Source organism: Sinocyclocheilus grahami, unplaced genomic scaffold, assembly GCF_001515645.1.
Source record: "Sinocyclocheilus grahami isolate Dianchi unplaced genomic scaffold, SAMN03320097.WGS_v1.1 scaffold358.1, whole genome shotgun sequence".
Taxonomy (NCBI): Eukaryota; Metazoa; Chordata; class Actinopteri; order Cypriniformes; family Cyprinidae; genus Sinocyclocheilus; species Sinocyclocheilus grahami.
Genome location: NW_015505537.1, coordinates 2,067,766 through 2,089,217, shown reverse-complemented (window position 1 = coordinate 2,089,217; position 21,452 = coordinate 2,067,766). Strand labels below are relative to the sequence as shown.

General features: G+C 40.0%; 1 protein-coding gene and 1 long non-coding RNA gene across 2 annotated transcripts in view; both read right to left on the bottom strand.

Annotated features, from left to right (window-relative positions):
• Positions 1-1,622: 1,622 nt before the first annotated feature.
• LOC107548963 (probable G-protein coupled receptor 149) overlaps positions 1,623-21,452 on the bottom strand; it is a 28,006-nt gene continuing 8,176 nt past the window's right edge. The window contains exon 4 of the mRNA XM_016229845.1: positions 1,623-3,101. Within this exon, the coding sequence (XP_016085331.1) occupies positions 2,493-3,101 (609 nt within the window). The 3' untranslated portion in view covers positions 1,623-2,492. The remainder of the gene's footprint in view (positions 3,102-21,452) is intronic.
• On the bottom strand, positions 10,569-16,925 carry LOC107548965 (uncharacterized). The gene is made up of 3 exons (XR_001604517.1): positions 16,851-16,925; positions 12,304-12,307; positions 10,569-10,579 (listed from the first exon to the last, which is right to left on the bottom strand). It is a non-coding gene; the product is annotated as an uncharacterized lncRNA (long non-coding RNA).

Genomic DNA, 21,452 nt, shown 5'->3' with positions numbered 1-21,452 from the left:
ATAACACATATATATATATATATATATATGTATATATATATATATATATATATAAACACACACACACACACACACACAGACAGACATTTGACATTTAAAAAACAAGAAATCATATGTACAGTGAATTATTAAGTGTTATTAGAGCTACATGAGCCTCCACGAATGGCCTTTGCATTTAATTTTCACATTTTTAAATAGTAGATTCACATACTGATACGGCAGAGCTCAAATGAAAAGCAGCGTAATCATGCCTTCATTTTACTGGGATCCACTGAATCGTCCATGAATGGTCCATTTGAGAGCTGAATATATGCCAGTATTAAATGCGAGCGAGTGGCCAGGGTCATGTTTCTGATTGCAGAAGCAGTGCGCTGAAAATTCCTAAGTAGCTCAAAAATGAGCACATTCGCACACAAATTAACACCTAAAATAGGCTCATGCATCACGCTCACATCTACATTTGTGGAATGTTCCATTGACAGAATCTCTTTCGCTTTTTCTCAGCAGTCATGTCGGGAATGCATATAAAGCAGAACGTAAATTCAGGGCTTTAGTACAACGAAAAAGATGTAGAAATACCCACATACAGAAGCAAGCATACTGTACATACAGCTATCAGCATTTACATATTCATACATATAAGATTGCAATTAAAGGAATATTTTGGGCCTAATCAACAGCATTTGTGGCATTACATGTGACATGTTGAATAATTAATTTTCACCTTTTTCCTAGTTTTCTTTAAAGGGGATGTCTTATGCTATTTCATGCTTTCTGACTTATTTACAGTGCTAAAGTGATGGATTCTCATGCTAAACATGACCAAAGTCTCAAAAAACGAGTTGGACATATTTCTGTGCCAAAGACACTCCTTCGGGGTTTGTTTAAGTTTCAGAAAGTTTTTTTTATTTTTTGAGTATGGCCCTGTATGACATCATAAAGGTCAGGATCCGATTCTGGATCAGATATGTATATATGGCTGGATCTGATTTTTAGCCAATTAAGTTTTTGTTCCTGTTTTGTTTATGTTGATGTCACAGCTTGCAGATGATTGCTACAAATGCTTTGCATGCTTGTGACTCTTTAGCTCCGCCCACAGCACGCCCCCAGGATCTCGACTGCTTGACTGAGAAGTGGTATATCTGTATCTGTCTTTAATAAATCTGACAAAATTAAAGACTCTTCAGAGATATGAAGGATGCAATAATACTGTATAGGTACACAAGATCAACATGAGATTGGCAGAAACTGTGTGTGGTAGGTCTGCTTTGAAAAAAAAAGGTTTTAGGTGTTGTTTTCTTCGCAGTGAAATTTACACAAAAGAGATTTGTCTGTGTTTTTATCACACTGTTTAATTTTTGGTTGATTATTTTAACATTTACATTTTAACATTCACATCTTTTTAAATGTTAAAGTCTCTCTGTAATCCAGATGTTTGCTTTTTTTTTTTAAAGAATAGAAGGGACAAATTCAACATTATGCCACAAGTACAAGTTAACTTGTGCTGAACCCAGAACATTCCTTTAAACAGTCACACACATTAGACAACACAGTAAGGGAATACACCTTGACTGATGCAGAGCAACATAATAATAATTTTTTTTTTAAATTGCGAAGTACACATTTGGAATGTTTTATTTCAGTATGCCATATGGTTTCTGCCTGAGCTAGAATAATAAAATTTATTTATTTTAGTTTTTTCCTTGCACATATGCCCTCGCAATCCTGTTCATTGTCTTTCTCACCACAAACGCACATACTCATGACAGTATTTATCCTTCTCTATTCAACTCTCTTCTGAAGATTTTCTGTCTATGCACTTATATTTGCATTCAATAAATGACAGAATATCTGAGAAGCGAGTTAAGTCCATTCTTCCTACTTTGTACCCAATAACCTTCCTTTCAGCATATACATCACTTTCATCCACTCAAGGGCTTCAGCTTTATTCTCCAAAGCTTCATTCAAACGAAGACATCTCCACTTCTAACCATCTGAGAGTAACCATTATTGCCGTAACCCCCTGATCTATCATTCCTGAGGCTTGAAATCAAGGGCAAATCTGAAAAACCAACTCTTTGTCTCATCTTGAGATTTGTTGCATCTCTGATCACATTTTAGTTACATTTCCCTTTCCAAACCTCCAGCTCTTCCTTATGGCATGCTAATCTTGAATTTTAATTCTAAATTAATTTACTACATCTCATCATGCGTCCAGCCTATTTTTATCCCACAATTGCTTACTAAAGCAAACAGTTTAGCAGACAAATGCCTCTCCTGTGATTCCTTAAACTGGATTTTCACATTGCAACATCTGATCTCGCTGCTTACTCTTGTTGTGCTTAGATAATAATATTTTTAAGTCTGGTTGCTTTAATCTACAATGACCTTGCAACTCTATGAGCTTTTATCACAATATTTCATCCAAACCTTCTATACTTCTTCCTAGGGATTTCTCAGCCCATTGGCCTATCCTGGTGTTTCTGGTTATTTCAGTTCCCCTGATCACCTGCCTGCCTCCTATAGGCTTCATTAAGCAGCTGTATCTCTTCCTGGTAACCTCCAGCCTCCTGGTGCTGTCTCCGGCTGTTCTGTCTATGCGCTTCCACTGTATCTGGAATGTGGATGTTAATGTTGTCCGCATCCGGGTTACTTGTGGGGATCAGCAGCGAGTATGAGGCCGTTTCACCTAGGTCACACGAGACAAAGCGGTTCTCACGACGAGAGTAGCGTAGTGAAGGTGAGCGTACGTGTGTGGATGACTGGCTGATGTTGGAGACAATAGACACACTGTCCATGGCCTCCTCATTGTCGCAGATCTCCAGAACCTCCAGGTGAATTTTTACGTTGGTGTCTGCGACTCCACCCCCAACTCCAACTCCACCACCCCCAGTGCTAGAGTTATGCTCTTCAGCGCTAGGTTCGTGACCCACCGATTTGGAGCGGTACACCTCAACTTTCTTGGCGTTGTTGGGGGAGATCTTCAGGCCATCGCTACTGACTTCATAAGTGGAGAGCGACAGTGTTTTGCCCGTGGGGGCATGGAGGGAAACGGTGCCCTGGAAGGCACATAATGGAATGGCCAACCCAGCCGTGGATCTCTGTTTGGAAATGAAAAGACAGAGAGACATGCTGTCAAGTCAAGTGTCAAACAGCATGATACACAAAGACACACAAACAAAATGGAAACTTAAGTAGGGCCTCTGCGAACAGACACAAATGAACAATTGAATCTCCGCATTCCACTGAAAAAAACTAAAGATTCTCCTCCCCAGCTATCTGTGGTCGTAAAGAAGATCAATGGTCAACAGGGTACCAAATTGTCTGTACCTGTTTCCGGTCAAGGCATGGTTTTTATCCCTTAGGGGGATCGGAACTGCTTAAGCCCTAACTCAATCACCAGGAGAGAAGAAAATTCCCTCTATCTGAAGACCCATTCGAGGACCAGATGTGCAGTGTAACGTTGACCGGCTTCAGCATAAATAAACCATCTAATAAACAACAGAACAAAGAACATGGCATCTGGAAATGTTCCAGCGACAGACACGCCCGGACCCCATGTCCGTTTAACGCATAAATTGATAATCCGATAAACAGAAAGCGACAGATTAATAGCTCCATGTCCGAGAGTGAAGAATGGCAGATCTACACCCGTGACAAGGTCATGACCTCAGGACACCTCCCCTTTTCTCCCTGCATTCCAAAAGGGACGCACCCTTTTCTCTCTCTTCGTCAGACAAAGGGACATAAAACTTACAACAGACAATTTCAAAAGACAATCATTAAAAGTATAAAAGGGCAACTATATTCCCAAATAATATGATTTGTGCCTTTCTATGCTTTCTGTTTGATGTGTTATTGAAACCTATGATATTTTAATCTTTGCCTTATAACTTTTCCTTTTAGTAGATAAGACTATTAATGAGTATGCAAAATACCTGATGTTTGATGGTAAATGGAAGCTCGTGTCATTAGCAATAACTTAGTGGGAATGAAATGTTCATTTTCGGTATCATATGCATAATTACAACCCTTTTTATAAATATCAACCAAATCTTAATTTCCCCACATGATAAATTGAAGCATCATGTTAATGTATGCACGCTTCGCCTGGCAACAAGTCGATTGGAAGATCGCATCGTGGGATGGACCAAATCGGGCTTGCTTAAAAACCCAATGCCTGAACAGATGCTCGCTCGCCTAACCCTCTAGACCTATGGCTTTTCGCCTTGGTGACCACGCTACAAAGCGCTCCCATGCTGTAACATCATACGAGCGAGACTCCAAAACTCAAACACTTCAGTTGAAACTTTGTGACTGCCAGAGATCTTCAAAAGCCTAAAGTCTTGCAAACTTAAACTCTCTCAGAAGAACTGCCAAAGCCTCTGCGTCACCAGGAAACCAACCAATCACCATCGAGGGCTCTCCCAAAAGGATGTCATCCAGACGTCATCTCAGCAACCAATCCGAAAGCCTGGGATTCCCTCAAGCAGCCAACAAGCTCAATTCAGCTGTCAGCAAAACGCAAGTAACAGGCAAACTCTTTTCATCTCTTGCTGAACTGGTGAACTGAGTTTAAGCCGTAAACGTAAGATAAATCTCTGCTTTGTGATTCTCTCAGGTTGAATTTAAAGAACTCATGGAAAAACGAGTGTTAGAACTTTGGGAACTTCATGCAAACTCCGTTAACTCTCATTCTTCAGAACTGTATGTGTGTGTGTGTGTGTGTGTGTGTGTATGTGTGTGTTTGTGCGTTTTTGTGACAAATGAGGACATAAATTTGTATAATGACAAGGGTATGACATAGGTATTACAAGGAGAAGGTGACTTTTCAGGACATTACCCTTGTCCCCACTTTTCAAAACGCATATAAATGAGTGTATTGAAAATCTGAAATAGCAAAAAGTTTCCTGTGAGGGGTAGGTTTAGGGGTAGGGTTGGTGTAGGGCAACAGAATATACGGTCTGTACAGTAGAAAAACCATTACGCCTGTGGGATGTCCCCACTTTTCACAAAAACAAACCTGTGTGTGTTTAGCTTAGTTTAATGTAATCTAGAATAACCAATAAATTCTTGTTTCATTTATAAAGAAGTATTGTCTTGTGTCGTGAAATTTTAAAGTTAAAACTCTGACCAGATCTTGTTACCTTGCTCAAAATTAATAAGATTACCATTTTGATTATGTTGTCATTGGCCACGAAGTAATATGAACAGAATCATTAAGATATACTGATTTTAACATTTGCTGGACGAACCGCTGATACAGTTTAAGCTCTAAGTAGTTGAATCAGATCAACTTGAAGAAATCAACATCGAATCTTTATCAGACATCGATTCCTCTCAAAACTTGAGCTAAAATAATAATAATTAATTTCATTACAGATAAAATGAGTTAAATTCTTACACTTAAGTTTAAAGGGTTAGTTCACCCAAAAATGAAAATTAGCCCATGTTTTACTCACCCTCAAGGCATCCTAGGTCAGGTGTATATGACTTTCTTCTTTCAGACGAATCCAATTGGAGTTATATTAAAAATTGTCCTTGCTCATCCAAGCTTTATAATGACATGGGTGGGTGTTTTTGTTCAACCGTCCAAAAGAAGTCAAATGAAGTGCATCCATCCATATTAAACGTGCTTCACACAGCTCTGGGGGGTGAATAAAGCCTTCCTGTAGCAAATCGGTGCATTTTTGTAAAAAAAAAAAAAAATAAATAAAAATTTAAACCGATATAAACAGTTTGTAAGTTCATGAGAGACTGCCTTTCCGGTGTATGCACCGGACATGGCGTAGCGCATGTGCGCGTGAGTCTCACGAAAACCAATGTTTGTTTACAGGAGCAAAGGAAGCAAAGTTTCCTTACTTTACCAAGGAAAAACTCCTCTTGGCTTATATCGAAATGTTCCAAAATTTTTCTTTACAAATCCTAATTTTGTACATCTAATTCATGACCGGCGTTTTGTTACTGTCTCTCCACTGTGCTTCCGCGGTTCATCACTAATCACGGGTGCTTGTGGTACGCCTACGTCATCCGCCAGAATGGCTTCCGCGTATGACAGTTAGCAGACGTGAAAGAAAGGTATTTATAATGTTTTAAATATGGATATTTTTCTTACGAAAACACATTGATTTGCTACAGGAGGCTTTTATTCATCCCCCGGAGCTGTGTGAGGCACGTTTTAATATGGATGGATGCTCTTTATTTGACTACTTTTGGACTGTTGAACAAAAACACGACATTGACATTGTATGACATGACATTATAGAGCTTGGAAGAGCAAGTAAAATTTTTAATACAACTCAGATTGGATTCGTCTGAAAGAACAAGTTCATATATACCCAGGATGCCTTAAGGGTAAGTAAAACATGGACTAACTCTTTAAATTCTGCTTTAAAATGTAAAATAATGAAAATACTGAAGAAGAAAAAATCTAAGAAATGTCAAAGTTACAGCTTACAGGGAAAGAGTCATCAATTTAATTAATGATAAAAATCAAGCATACACTATGAATACTCAAAATTGATTAGTCAAAAAATGCAAAGCCATATATTTTTGAAATGTAATTTATGCAATTTAAACATGATATTTTATAATAATTATTTTAAAGCTACCTTATGGAATAAAAATAATGCCATATGTCTTTGACACCAAAAAAATGTTGAATAGCACTAACTGAAAAAAATAATGCATTGCATTAACAGTGCTTGCATTTTAATGCCTTGTATTTTCAGGGCTTGCATTTTTAGGTCCTGAAATTTAACATAGTTGTTTATTTAAGCTGTGAATATTTCAATTCAAAATATTTCACACACATTTTCATAATTAAAAATTAAATAATTAATATTCACCTTCCAGAATTAACTTCCAAAATATTCAATCTGTTTAAAAATACGATGTATAATATTCGACAGGCAAATTTTCAGTCCATTTTATTTGACGTTCCAAATTCACTTCCACAAATTTAGTGGTTAAAATTCGAATGTGTCATGATCTCTAGCTGGAGTGCCCGTGAGCTTTGCTAGAGGGCATCCCATCCCGGACTTTACCACGCCTTCAAAAACGTCATTTCCCATAATCCTTTGCCCGTTCTCATCAACACTCACTCTTTGCACCTGTGTCTCATTTACCCTGTCTGCTCACCCTATATAAGTCTGGTTTAGTTTGTCATTCTTTGCGAAGTCTTGTAAGTGTTACACTGCATCTCTGAGCGTTTCTCCTGTTTCTATGTATCTTGGTTTTTGGACTCTTTGCCTGTGTTCTCTGCCTTGTTTAGTTGGACTGATTGCCTGTGTGTTGACCCTTGCCTGCTGTCTGATTTTGATTCTGGACTTTTCTAATAAACACTGCATTTGGATCCTCCCTCAGTCTCTGAGAAGTTCCGTAACAGAAGACTTCGCCAAGATACATGTTCCATTGAGGATTATGTTGTGGATTTCCTTGAACTGGCACACGTGACTCAGTTAGATGAAATATGCTTAATGATATTTTTTTGAGGGGGCCTATCTGAACCTCTCAGTTCAAACATGCCACTGCATGACCCTAACTGGGCACTGGAATATTGACATTGCATTACAGCTGAGTGGCTCTGCTTTTACCATAGGAATTGCAGAGGAGGAGAACGATTCTCCCATAGTAATCTCCACTCCTGAGCCTTGTCACAAGATGGCCGTCACGCCTGAGTCCCCGGCCAAGATGGTCGACACGCCTGAGTTGGATGTGGAGCTTGGGCCAAGACTGATTGCTAGTGTGATGTGACGTCAGCGCTCTCAAGCCGCGCCATCTTGGAGGTCATGCCACACTCTGCTGCCCTTCCTGTAATGGCGGTAGCCATTTTGAGCATGTGGGCTGCATACTGTGCTCCTGAGGCCTCTCCTATCCATGAGTCTGGTCCTAAGGCCTTTCCTGTGTATGAATCTGCTGCAGAACCTCCAGAGGAGGCGGCACCCGCTGCAGAACCTCCTGAGGTGGTGGGGTCCATTCATGAACTCACTGCCTGCCCTGTCACGGCCACAGAGGCCATTCACAAACTCACAGACTGTCTTGTCACGGCCACGGAGGCCATTCACAAACTCACTTCCCGTCCTGTCACGGCTATGGAGGCCGTTTGTGAGCTCTTTACCTGTGCTGTCACGGCTATGGAGGCTGTCTGTGAACTCGCTTCCTGTCCTGTCACGGCTACGGAGGCCGTATGTGAACTCTCTATCTCTCCTGTCACAGCTATGGAGGCTGTATGTGGACTCTCAGCCTGTCCTATTCTGCCAATGGAGGCCGTTTCAGAACTATCTACCTGCTCTGTGTAGCGTCTGGACCAATCAAACACACAATATATATTTTGTTAGCTATATTTAACAAATACTCTGTAACACCCCTCAGTTAACAAGCCATATGAGGACCTATGGACCCTTCCCCCCGAAATGCGTAACACCCCAGGAAGCCGAACAGGCCCCTGGTCCCCATGGCAACCACGACACCTCTGCTTGACCAGATCCATTTACGACCTAATGGCATGTTGCGAAACTCCTTTCTCACTACAATCTCCATAGGAAATCCAAAATCTACAGTAGAAATGGACTTTTCTACTAATTAATTCATAGGAAGACCTTTCTTTGAATGAACACACATACCCTTCAGGTCATTGTGTATATTATTGCTGTCTTGTATATTATCTGTTGTATTGTAGACTATTTTATGCATGCTTAAGATAGAACCACTCATTCATGCAACCTTACATATAACGTGTTTGGTCTCTATTAATTCGTATTTGGATTCGGTGGTTCGGTTAGATTCTAAGATGAAGACATGAGCTAGAACGCTTCTGCAACCCCCTAAGTACGTGCCAGGTTTCGGCCTTGACTTTTCCATTCAACAAGATTCTCTGACTCAAACCGGTTCTTTTTCATCAACCAACTTCAGCAAAGATCAACTGGGACCTTCAGACTGCATCAAGTTTTTCTTTCAGACAGACGAGACGTGCAAGTATTCAATCTTAGTCTTATTAATTGATACATTAGGTATCATTTCCACCTTTTTACAAAGGTATGTTTGAACTAAGAATCTGATGTTTACTTCAGGTGTAAATATTCTGAATATCAAATGGTACCATAGTTTCATATTCTTATTTCTCTTATCTTTACTGCGTTAAGCTTTAACCCTTTCCTATACAAACTGTATGTGTGTGTATATGTGTATGTTAGACCAGTTTAAGTGTTCATGTAGTTAATAAAGTCTTACTTGTATCACACTTGACATTGTTCATTGTTTGCTCATAACTGGAGTCACTTAATCATGCAGATTTATGCTACAAGCTCATTGTAGAATTGTACAGTAAGAAAGTTATTTCCCTTAACCAGGAAATGAATGTTCTTAGAATTGACAGACAGTTGACCCTGAGAGGTCAGCTAAATATCTACAGCAGATCTAAATATTTATAATAAATTATAACTAGTTATGATTAATTATTCATATTTCCCCATGAGCTGATTCGCTACATCTGCTACGCTTAATGAGCATTGTTATGATCTTGTTGTCCCACCCAACCTCCCTCTCCCTCCTCCTCCTCTACATGTCATGCTGTTTGTTCTGTCATCCCAGACTTTACCACTCCTTCAAAAACTTAATTTCCCATAATTCTTTGCCCGGACTCATCAACACTCACTCTTTGCACCTGTGTCTCATTTACGGATTCGCCTCGGGCCAGCCAGCCTTCAGCTACACCAGGATTGGAGGATCCCAGGTCTCCGGCCTTTGAGACCTGGACTCCACTTTGGTCCATCGACCCTTTGGTGTCGCCTTGGCTCCAAGCTCCCTCATCTCCACTGTGGCCCATCAGTCCACCAGCTCCACCGGGCTTTCTCATTCCTCCGGCTCCACCTTGGTCATTCGTTGACCCGCCTTCGCCTCAGGACTACACTTCTCTGGCTTCGCTTCGTCCCTCCAGCTCCGTTGGGCTCCTCTCTCCCTCCGGCTCTGCCTTGGTTCTCGGTCGCTCCGGCTCCACCGTGGCCTTCTGGATCCCCACCAGCACCTCGGTCGCCAGAGCTGTTGGCTCCACCATGGCCCTCCGATCCCTCAGTGTCACCCCGGCTCTTCGGCTCTCTGTCTCCGCCCTCTTCTGTTTCTATGTATCTTGGTTTTTGGACTGATTGCCTGTGTGTTGACCCTTGCCTGCTGTCTGATTTTGATTCTGGACTTTTCTAATAAACACTGCATTTGGATCCTCACTCAGCCTCTGAACAGTTCCGTAACAGAATACTGTTGATGAAGACCAAAGCAACAGGTGGATTAAGTCAGAAAATTCCAATCTGCAGAAATGGAGCAAGCGCTAAGTAGAAGTTTTGATTATCGGAGCCAGTATAAATGTGTGGAAAAACTGATTGTGTGTATGTTTAATTCAACATCCTCGCTTTTTCCTGTAGCCTACATGTAAGCAGCTTTCTCTACCACAAAGGAGATTATAATGCTGTTTTACTCGACGCTGGAGTACAGAACTAACATTACATCTGAGGAAGACAGATATTGCTTTCGGTAGCTTAGTTTCCGTAACTTTGTATCAAGACTTGTGTGACGCTGCGCTGTAATACTGGCATACCTGTCAACATTTGGGTACCAAAATACGGGAAGGGGGGGGGGTATTGATAATAATTGTAATTGTAATAGATTTGAAAAGGGAGGAAAAAAAAGTTCGGCAAAAGACGGGATCGAACCCGGGTCGATTGCGTCATAAAGCCAACGACACACACTTATCCATCTGCACTACTGGAGCTGATGGTTTACAGCCACTTTTAACTAAATGTAAATATACACCCCATATTTTTTATTCCATACTAAGGGCAATTCATACAATACATTTAAACTGAGCTATTTTAATACCATCTCCGAACTTTCTACCACGACTCTGCTGTTCATCGGCTGGTTCTTCCATGTATACGTTGATTGACAGATGTCTCGTCCAGTCAGCGGTGAGTAATCCCAAACCAATGGCGCTGTCTCAAACTATACCTACCTCTTCCAGTTTGTCTTTGAAACTTGCAGCGCTCATATTTAATCAATTAAACCATAGCCTTTTTAAGTGTAAGCTATATCTCAATTTACATGTATGTTTAGTTTTTTTCACTGGAGTGCCACCTGGGTCTTCTTCTCCCATTTCTACCAGTGATCACTGTTTCCTTCCCCCGGTACTCCCAGCGCACATATCAATAGCATCACTGGGCTGTAGGTTGCCAAGTTGAGGGGACAAATGGGTTGAAATTGGTATGCGTCGATCTTGTGAGAAAGATGCGTTTCATACAAGATCTGGCAACTGGACAACCTTGGAATTTGTTGTCGTGATTATTCATATAATGATGTTTGGCCCATACAAATTACGGGAGTTTTACCGTAAGCGAATGTAGCAAACATATAAAATACACCCAGTGGGATTTTTTTAATAGAATGATTAAAAATACGGGAAAATATTTAAACTGGATGATAGTGGGATAGAACGGTAAAATACAGGAGAATCCCGGGAAAAACGGGAGGGTTGACAGGTATGAATACTGGGGTTTAAACTCACATTATAACTAAGCATCAAATCTATACAACAAAAATATTTGATAAATGCAAAATCAATAAAGGCACCTAAATATTTATATTTTATCTAATTTGACAGTTTTGAGAATATAATTAAATCAATGACTGAAAGCCCAGTTACAGAACATTATCATATTAATAAGCAAACAGTAATTACTTTTTGATATCATGATTTTGTTCATCCACACTCAGTAACGTTACCTGCAGGCAAGCGAACCGTCCGCGGGAGCGCCGGAGCAGTTATTTATTTGTATGGTAACGAATCAATTCAACTAACAAAGCGATTACACATATAAACACTTGAACAATATACTCTGCAGTGTCACCTCTCAGTTAGCTGAGCAGTAAAATTAATAAACACAATGTGATAGCACGCTTCAGACATGTTGGAACAATCCTAACAGCGTGACATCTTCTTCTTCTTTGAAAACGTGACTTTACATCGGGTGCTCGCTAGCGCTATTCACAGGCTTTGGTGACACACAGGAAACAACAGACACAGGCTTTGGTGATGTGATCCTGAAAGAATATAATAAAAATGCATTATATGCAATGAAAATTATTTTTATTAGTAGTAGTAGCTATATACTTCTAAAAAAACAAACAAAAAAAACATTTGTCAGAGATTGTATTGAAGGGCAGTGAGGAAGCAGGATTCAGAAGAAGATGACTGAACTCAGGGAAATGCATCGGACAACAAACCATTCACGAATTTAGACAACCAAATACTAAAACTCTACTACTCTATACTGTAGGAATATAATAGACAAAATGAGAAAGGAACAAAATACAACAAAATGCAATAATATAAAAAAGAATCACTAAGCAAACAAACACAAAACTAAATGTGACATTATATAAATACATTATATATTACATCTTATAATAGTATGTAGAAACAACATTAGAAATCTGTGAAAATCAGAATCAGAATGAGCTTTATTGCCAGGTATGTTTACATATACAAGGAATTTGTTTTTGTGACAGAAGCTTCCACAGTGTAACAGAATGACAGTGACAGAACAAAAAAACAAGTAAATAAGGAATAAAAATATATAAATTGACAGTTGTATGTGCAGGTATATTACAATAGGTGCAGGGGGGTTTCTCCTGAAGTCCATGATCATCTCCACAGTTTTGAGCGTGTTGAGCTCCAGGTTGTTGAGACTGCACCAGACAGCCAACTGCTCGACCTCCTGTCTGTAAGCAGACTCATCACCGTCCTAAATGAGGCCGATGAGTGTGGTGTCGTCTGCAAACTTCAGGAGCTCTTCAGGAGACAGAGGGGTCTTTAGACGTTCAGTCATTGGTGTAGAGGAAGAAGAGCAGTGGGGAGAGAACACAACCCTGAGGAGCTCCAGTGAGAGATTTGCTTTATTAAAGTCCCAGAGAATGATTAAAACAGAGTCCAGGTGTTGTTGTTCTGTATCTGTGATCAGATCAGCGAGTTTCTGTAAAGCAGTGCTCACGTGTGCTTGCGGAGGAATGTACACACTTACGAGAATGAACGAGCAAAACTCCCGCGGCGAATAGAACGGCTTGCAATTAATGAAGAGCACTTCTAGATCTGAACAGCACATCTTCTTTAACACAGTTACATCTGTACACCACCTCTCATTGATGTAAAAGCATGTCCCGCAGCCGGGTGATTTCCCCATTGATTCTGCGCCGTGATCTGCTCTAAACAGCTGAAAGCCCGGGAGACTCAACGCGCTGTCCGGAATGGCATCTTTCAGCCAGATTTCCATGAAACACAGAGCAGCAGAGTTTGAAAAATCCTTATTTGTCCGGGAGAGCAGAAGAAGTTTGTCCGTTTTGTTGGGTAGAGAGCGGAGGTTCGCCAGATGGATGCTTGGCAACAGCGTTCTGAATCCGCGCTGTCTGAGCTTCACGAGCGCGCCGGCTCGCTTCCCCCGTCTGCGTGTCCTGAAGCGTTTGATCAGCGCCGCAGCTCCTCCGACAACAATGTCCAGCAAAACATCAGAATAATTGAAAACCGGTGAAATATCGGGTGGTGTGTACTTCCGAATGTCCAGCAATTAGTCTCTGGTGAAACTGATTGCAGGGATATAACTAAAGACAGGACAAACGAACAAAAACATAAAAACAACTGCGGTGCACACCACGGAGGCAGCCATCAGCGTCGGCGCCATCTTACAAGCCATTCATGTAAATGATAGGTTGTTATACAATTTCTGATCCTTTCTGGTGTGCAAATGTGTGATTCTTTATTTATTTTAATGTTACATTTTGGAAATAAAAAAGGATCACATCACCAAAGCCTGTGTGTCTGTAGTTGCCTGTGTGTCACCAAAGCCTGTGAATGGTGCTAGTGAGTATCTGATGTAAAGTCACGTTTTCAAAGAAGAAGAAGTCACACCGTTAGGATTGTTCCAACGTGCTCTGAAGCGAAATTATAGTTTCACATAGTGTTTATTCATTTTACGGGTCAGCTAACTGTGAGGTGACACTGCAGAGTATATTGTTCAAGTGTTTATATGTGTAATCGCTTTGCTAGTTGAATTAATTCGTTACCATACAAATAAATAACCGCTCTGGCGCTCCCGTGGATGGTTCGTTTGCGCACAGGTAACGTTGCTGCGAGTGTGGATGAACAAATACTGAAGTTACAGTGGGCTTTATCATGATATCAAAAAGTAATTACTGTTTGCTTATTAATATGATTATGTTCTGTAACTGTGCTTTCAATCATTTATTTAATTATTTACTCAAAACTCCTAAATTAGAAAAAATTGGATGAACAAATACTGAAGTTACAGTGGGCTTTATCATGATATCAAAAAGTAATTACTGTTTGCTTATTAATATGATTATGTTCTGTAACTGTGCTTTCAATCATTTATTTAATTATTAACTCAAAACTCCTAAATTAGATAAAATATAAATATGTATATTTTTTGGTGCTTAGTTATAATTTGCTGGAATACTTTATTGTGTTTCTGAATTGTTTAATGTGAGTTTACTTGTATAACCCACTTTCCATGTGCAGTTATGCACAGTAATGTTCTTTAAGTAGTTTTGTTTACTGATATAGTCAATAAAATACATTTAACCAAGAAAAAAAACCTTCTATGTGTGCATCAATAATTAATAAATGATTAGTGTGTCCACTTTACTTTAAAGTTCACTTTCACAGGTTAATGATGTTCAGAACTCATTAATAAATGGTTCACAGGTGTTCCCTTTACTTTAAGGTTCACTTTTACAGGTTACTAACGTTTATAGCTCATTAATAAATGGTTAACAGGTGTTCACTTTACATTAAGGTTCACTTTTACAGGTTACTAACGTTTATAGATAATTAATAAATGGTTCACAGGTGTTCACTTTACATTAAGGTTAACTTTTACAGGTTATTAACGTTTATAGCTCATTAATAAATGGTTCACATGTGATCACTTTACATTAAGGTTCATTTTTAGACGTTATTAACATTTATAATTCATAAATAACTGGTTCACAGATGTTCACTTTACATTAAGGTTCACGTTCACAAGTTATTAACGTTTATAAATCATTAATAAATGGCTCATTACATTAAGGTTCACAAGTAACATTGGAATTAAAATTTTCAATATTAATATCTCATCAAGTCATGGGTGTGCTTTTATTATTTTTTCCCCAAAATAAAAATCAAGATGATAATTTCATCTTGATAAACAAAATATATCGGTTTCTAATCATTGCTGTGGATAGGCATCATTAAGAAAAATTTACACATCTCCATTCTGTTCAAAAGTCTTCACCCCTGTCTCTTAATGCATGGCTTTTCCTTCTGGAGCATCAGTGAGCATTTGAACCTTCTGTAATAGTTGCATATGAGTCCCTCAGTCATCCTCAGTGTGAAAAGATGTCATGGATTGGCCAGGCTCAGCCACCTCCCAATCACAGCGAACACCTTCACCTGAATACTAATCACACGCACCTGTCACTACTTAGCAATCATCATCAGCCACCATTCATAAGCACCTCATGACACCTCACGCCACTCCAGTGTCCGGTCTCGTTTCTACGAAGTGGACTCCCTCTCTATTCTATCCGTGAGCTACATCGAAAGACTTACCTTCTTGATATACTTACCTCCTGTGTTACCTCCATTGTGTTCTCCTGTGTTCCATTCCCCAGTACGTTCCAGTCATCCACTCATGAAAGCTCCGTTTACCCACCAGCGGAGGTGTGTGCTGTCCTCTATCCCCGATTCCACAATCTCTAGGAGGACCAGTGACAGGGTTACTCTCCTCCTCTCCCTTAAAGGACTATATTCAGCGCTATTACTCACCTCCCCGAATCTCCTGCACTCAGTGCTGAAAATAAAAGTATTGCTATTTTTCTAATCCTCTGTGTGAGTCTCCTTCCGTAACAGAAGACCAAACCGCAAAGGATCAGCAAGATGAGTGCATCCGACCAGTTCCAGGAGATCGTGGATGCCCTCAAATGGATACTCACCCCGGCCATTGTCACACCACCTGTCACGCCTGTCACCAACGCCGCTTCCTCTTCCACAACAGTACTTACCGGTCCCATGGCCAGACCAGGGCCCTTCTCTGGCTCGGCGGAGGAGTGCAACGGATTTCTGCTGCAATGCTCACTCGCACTGGAGATGCAGCCACATCTGTACGCCAAGGAAAGTGCTAAGATAGCATTCATCATATCACTGCTGACGGGACGGGCACTTCAATGGGCAGAGACCATCTGGTCCCAAGCCGGTACTGTGACTCAATCCCTTGATAATTTTCTTGCACATTTCCGAGAAGTATTTGGTAGACCCATAGGGGATACCTCTGTCTGTGACCAGTTATATAATCTCCGTCAAGGGTCTCTGTCCATTAATGATTGCGCCCTAAAGTTCAGAACCCTCGCAGCAGCCAGCGGCTGGAATGAACGCGCTCTTCTGACCACCTACTGGCAAGGACTGGAGCCAAAGGTGCAACTTTAGCTCGCAGCCTACGATGATTCCTATGGCTTGGAACGGTTTATACAATTATCCATTCGCTGTGCCACTCATATGCAATCTTGCATTGCGGAACAGCAACTTCCACCATACACTCCACTCCTTCGTCGGCCAGACACCATCAGCCCTCCAAAACCAGGTTGTGAACCCATGCTAAAGGATGGCGCTCGTCTCTGACATCCTCGATCCCACGTTACTGGAAGCCTTTCACTCCACTCATCCAGATCGCTCTGGGACCCAAGGAAGAGGTAAACCACCACCGTGTCGGGGTTTTCGGCCCTCAGGAGCGGGCCGTGGAGGGGGGGGGTACTGTCACGGATCGGCCAGGCTCAGCCACCTCCCAATCACAGCGAACACCTTCACCTGAATACTGATCACACGCACCTGTCACTACTTGGCAATCATCATCAGTCACCATTCATAAGCACACATCTCACACCACTCCAGTGTCCGGTCTCATTTCTACGAAGTGGACTCCCTCTCTATTCTATCCGTGAGATCCATCGAAAGACTTCCCTTCTTGATATACTTACCTCCTGTGCTACCTCCATTGTGTGCTCCTGTGTTCCATTCCCCAGTGCGTTCCAGTCATCCACTCCGTGAAAGCTCCGTTTACCCACCAGCGGAGGTGTGTGCTGTCCTCTATCCCCGATTCCACGATCTCCTGGAGGACCAGTGACAGGGTTACTCTCCTCCTCTCCCTTAAAGGACTATATTCAGCGCTATTACTCACCTCACCGAATCTCCTGCACTCAGTGTTGAAAATAAAAGTATTGCTATTTTTCTAATCTTCTGTGTGAGTCTCCTTCCGTAACAGGTACTTTGTAACAGCTGAGGGGCATGTTGTAACATGACCATATGACAGCTTAAAATGTTATCTGATCGCATGAAAAAATATACAAGACAAACTAAAATATTTTGTCAATAAAATAAAATAATTATTTATTTCAAATAAAATAATGGCGTTTTTTAATAATTAAAAATAATCTGATTTTGGAGTTTGACAATGAACACATTGCAACCATGCTTGGGACGGCCCACATAAGCGAGCCAAAATGCTTTACATGTCTTGAAATAATAATTTCTTAACATTAAACATTGACTGTCAGTATTTATTCACCTGTTTCTCGTTGTTTATCATTACAATTTATTAAAGTAAATAGTGTGAATTGCATCGCTAATGTCATAGAATAGCACAGCAGGGCACATTGTAACGCAGTGTTACAACATACCCCATCTGTGCAACTGGAATTTAAAACCGGTTACTGTCTTCTGATAGTTTGCGAAGCATTAAAAAATAATCTAAACTGATAAATAACAGATTGGAGATCTAAAATAATAGCAGATTTGTCTAATTTTAAATGAGTAATAAAAACTGAGATGAAAAATTTACTTAAGCCAGAAATATAATTTTACTATGGTAAAATAAATGTTCAGCGATATCTTCAAAAAACTTTTGAATTTTGGTGCACTTTGTTTCTCTATGTAATGTTGATATGGTAACTAGTAAATGCTGTAAATTTGGTTATGCTAGCACGTGTGGAAATATTCAAACCACGTGTGTTACTTTGTGCCCTATATGTAAACATCTTTTATGTGAAATCTTATTCAGGTCAGTACTAAATAAACAATAACCTGCATTTTGTATGATCCCTCTTATTTTGGTAAAATAATTAACATTTTGCAGATTCTGAAAGGGGGATGTAAACTTTTGACCTCAACTGTATATAACCTGAGTTCTCAATATACTCACAATTACTAATCTGCCCCAGGTGCTAGGTCTGACCTCTCCTCCTACTCTGGGTAACTGCCACCAGAGGAGCTGAAGGTCTAAGTTGTGATCTAGCTTCCTGCTTTCAGTAGTAGATACACAGTGACAGTCATAGTCTTCTGTGCTGCAGCAGCCCAGTGGGGTTTCCAAGTCACAAGAGAGTATTTTATAAACCAGCTGTTTTGGCACTAAACATGCTAAGAGCCTAAACTAACCCAACTGTAAATTTTCTCTTTGCAACTCCCAATTACCCGCTGTTTCAAAGTGATGGCTTGCAGTAGAGCCCACTGCAGCACGGCACATAGAGGAACTGCCTTTGTAGTCATAAATCTAATAATTTCCCCATTACAAAAATACCATCTACAGAAAGACCATCTAAGCATTTGTGAGGTCAGGCACTGATGGTGGATGAGAAGGCCTGGCTCGCAATCTCAGAGGTAAGTTGGCTCTATATATATTTACTATTGTTCTAATAAAGTTGATTATCTGAAGATGCTCCTCCTGAACTTTGCTAATAAAACATCATTTGATGGCGTCGAGGTCAGGGCTCAAGTTCTTCCACACCAAACCCATCCAACCATGTCTTTATGGACCTGGATTTGTGTGCAGGGACACAGTCATGTTGAAATAGGAAAGGGCCATCTCTTCCAACAAAGTTAGAAGCTTAGCATTTTCCAAAATGTCTTGGTATGTTAAAGCATTAAGATTTTCCTTCTGGAAGTAAGGGGCCTAGCCTAACCCCTGAAGAACAGCCCCATACCAATATTCAGCCCTCCCTACCAAACTTTACAGTTTGCACAGTGCAGACAGGAAGGTAACATTTTCCTGGCATCTTCCAAACCCAGACTCATGCCAAACAGAGAAGCGCTCCATTACTGCTCCAGAGTCCAGTGGCAGCATGCTTTACACCAGGGGTCTCCAACACATCGCTCGCAAGCTACCAGTACTTTTTGAACATTTCTAGCACATTTAAACATGTATTATACCATGTTTACATGTTATGTAAAAAGTAGCTCTCAAATGAAAAAAGGTTGGAGACCCCTGCTTTACACCAATCCATTCGATGCTTGGCATTGTACTTGATGTGAGACTGATGAAATGATGAAACTGACTTATTGCAAAGATAGCATCCTATTACAGTACCATGCTTGAATTTACATGAAAACGATATTTTCCCAGCAGATACCCAACTTCCTTCTCACCTGCATCAACATGCCATAGACCTGCTGCAGGGAGGTAGCAGACTGCAGATGTGACCAGAGCAATAAACTGCAATGCCCGTAATGTAAGATGCCTAGACAGTGCTACAGGGAGACAGGTAGGACAGCTCATTCGTCCTTGCAGAAGCAAAGACAAATTTGCTGGAATTAAAAGAAGTTTAAAATAAAGAGGAAGCTTCACAACCAAGAAACAGATGTAATCATGTTTTAGCTTGTTGCATAGCTAAATTTATAGCTGATGTAATACAAGTTATATGGATTATTATTAGCCTACAATTGTGAATCATGATGAAAAATGCATTTAGCTGAAAAAAAGAATTTAAATAAGAGTGTGCCTGCAAGATGCCTCCAAGGCTAATACATAGATCAAAATGATGTTAGTGGAGGGAGATAGTCAGATCAACGCCAGTCCTCATATTCCACTATTCACAATCTATAAACCTTTAATACATAGGCATACATCAAAGTAGCACCTGTCCTTGTCTATTTACATTTACAATAGAATTGATAGAATTGACCCAATACTGGAACAGTGAACTGGATGTGTGAATGGTGAGACCATGCCTGTACAAGCCAGCAAAGCAATTCTTAGCAAAACAGCAGTCAATCATGTCAGTGTGTCTGAATAAGAGCCTCTGCCTGTCTCAGTGTGCATTGTGTTCCTGACACTATACATTCAGTGTGGAAATACACATACATGGCTTGTTTGTGTGTTGTAATGAAAATAATCTACATAATAATTTGTACAGTTGGAGGGATTGTCTACGCATGAACACTATTGTAATGTTAATCGAATGGCTTCTTTTTCATGGCTCTATTATAACTGGATAAATCTGTTTTGGAAAGCATGAGGTAATTTATTTTCTGTTAAACTCAGCTCCATTAAACACTCAACATGAATAACTCTTTCACTTACAGCACAGTCCAGCTCCTGCAGAGCAGTGTGTATCTAAGCTCTATGATTTACCCTTGTAAAAATAAAACAAAACAGATATAACCAATGCAGCTGTCTATAAGTGATTCAAATATTTAATAATAACCATTTCAGGTTGCTGTGGTGGTGAATATCTAGTTTCATTTTATCAGCATAATTCAGAAGTGCCAGAAGAAAAACAATTATCAGTAGTACTGAGTGCTCCGGTACTATACACTAAAAGTTGTGATGAAACGGAAGTAGAGACAGATCTTTTATTCCATATTACGACGTAGGCTACATCTGAATGTGACAGATTAAATAAAATGAAACAAAATTTTGTACATGGACTTGGTTTTATACATTGGCTGTTAATTAGAGATTTTGAATTTTCCGTTACACTCAAATGAATGTGTAGATATGTCAACAGACTTACAGTATCTGTCTACTTTTGAGTTACTTTCACCAAAATATCCACATAAGTATTACAAAATGCCAAAATGTAGTTTATTGCTGCTCATTCTACATCCAGTGGAGGGTAATGTGGTAGGTCTATATGGCATAAAATTATAAAATCATATTTAGATACCGGTATAGGTCTATATAATGTTACGTTGTAGCCTAGTTTAGGTTAAACACAGATAAGCACAAACCGCATTATTACATTCATAAATAACACCGGTAAATAAAGCGAAATGTTATAATATACAAACAATAAACACAATACCTAGCCTATAGGCTATTTTGAACGGTTTCAGAAGAAAACAAGAATGAAAAACTTAAGTTGCTAAACAAGCCAAAACGAATTAGGCTGGCTAATTCAATGCGAAACTGAAAGCAAATGGCGTTCTCGCACAGCCTACCTCTCTCATTCAGGCATTAATCCAATTAAATGTGTCCATATTTGCGATGTATTTGAATGCAAAACTATTATTTATTATGTAAACCAGGCTAACTTAACGTGCTTAAAAAACATCCTCTTCACATGAGCAAATGTGTGTTTGGCCC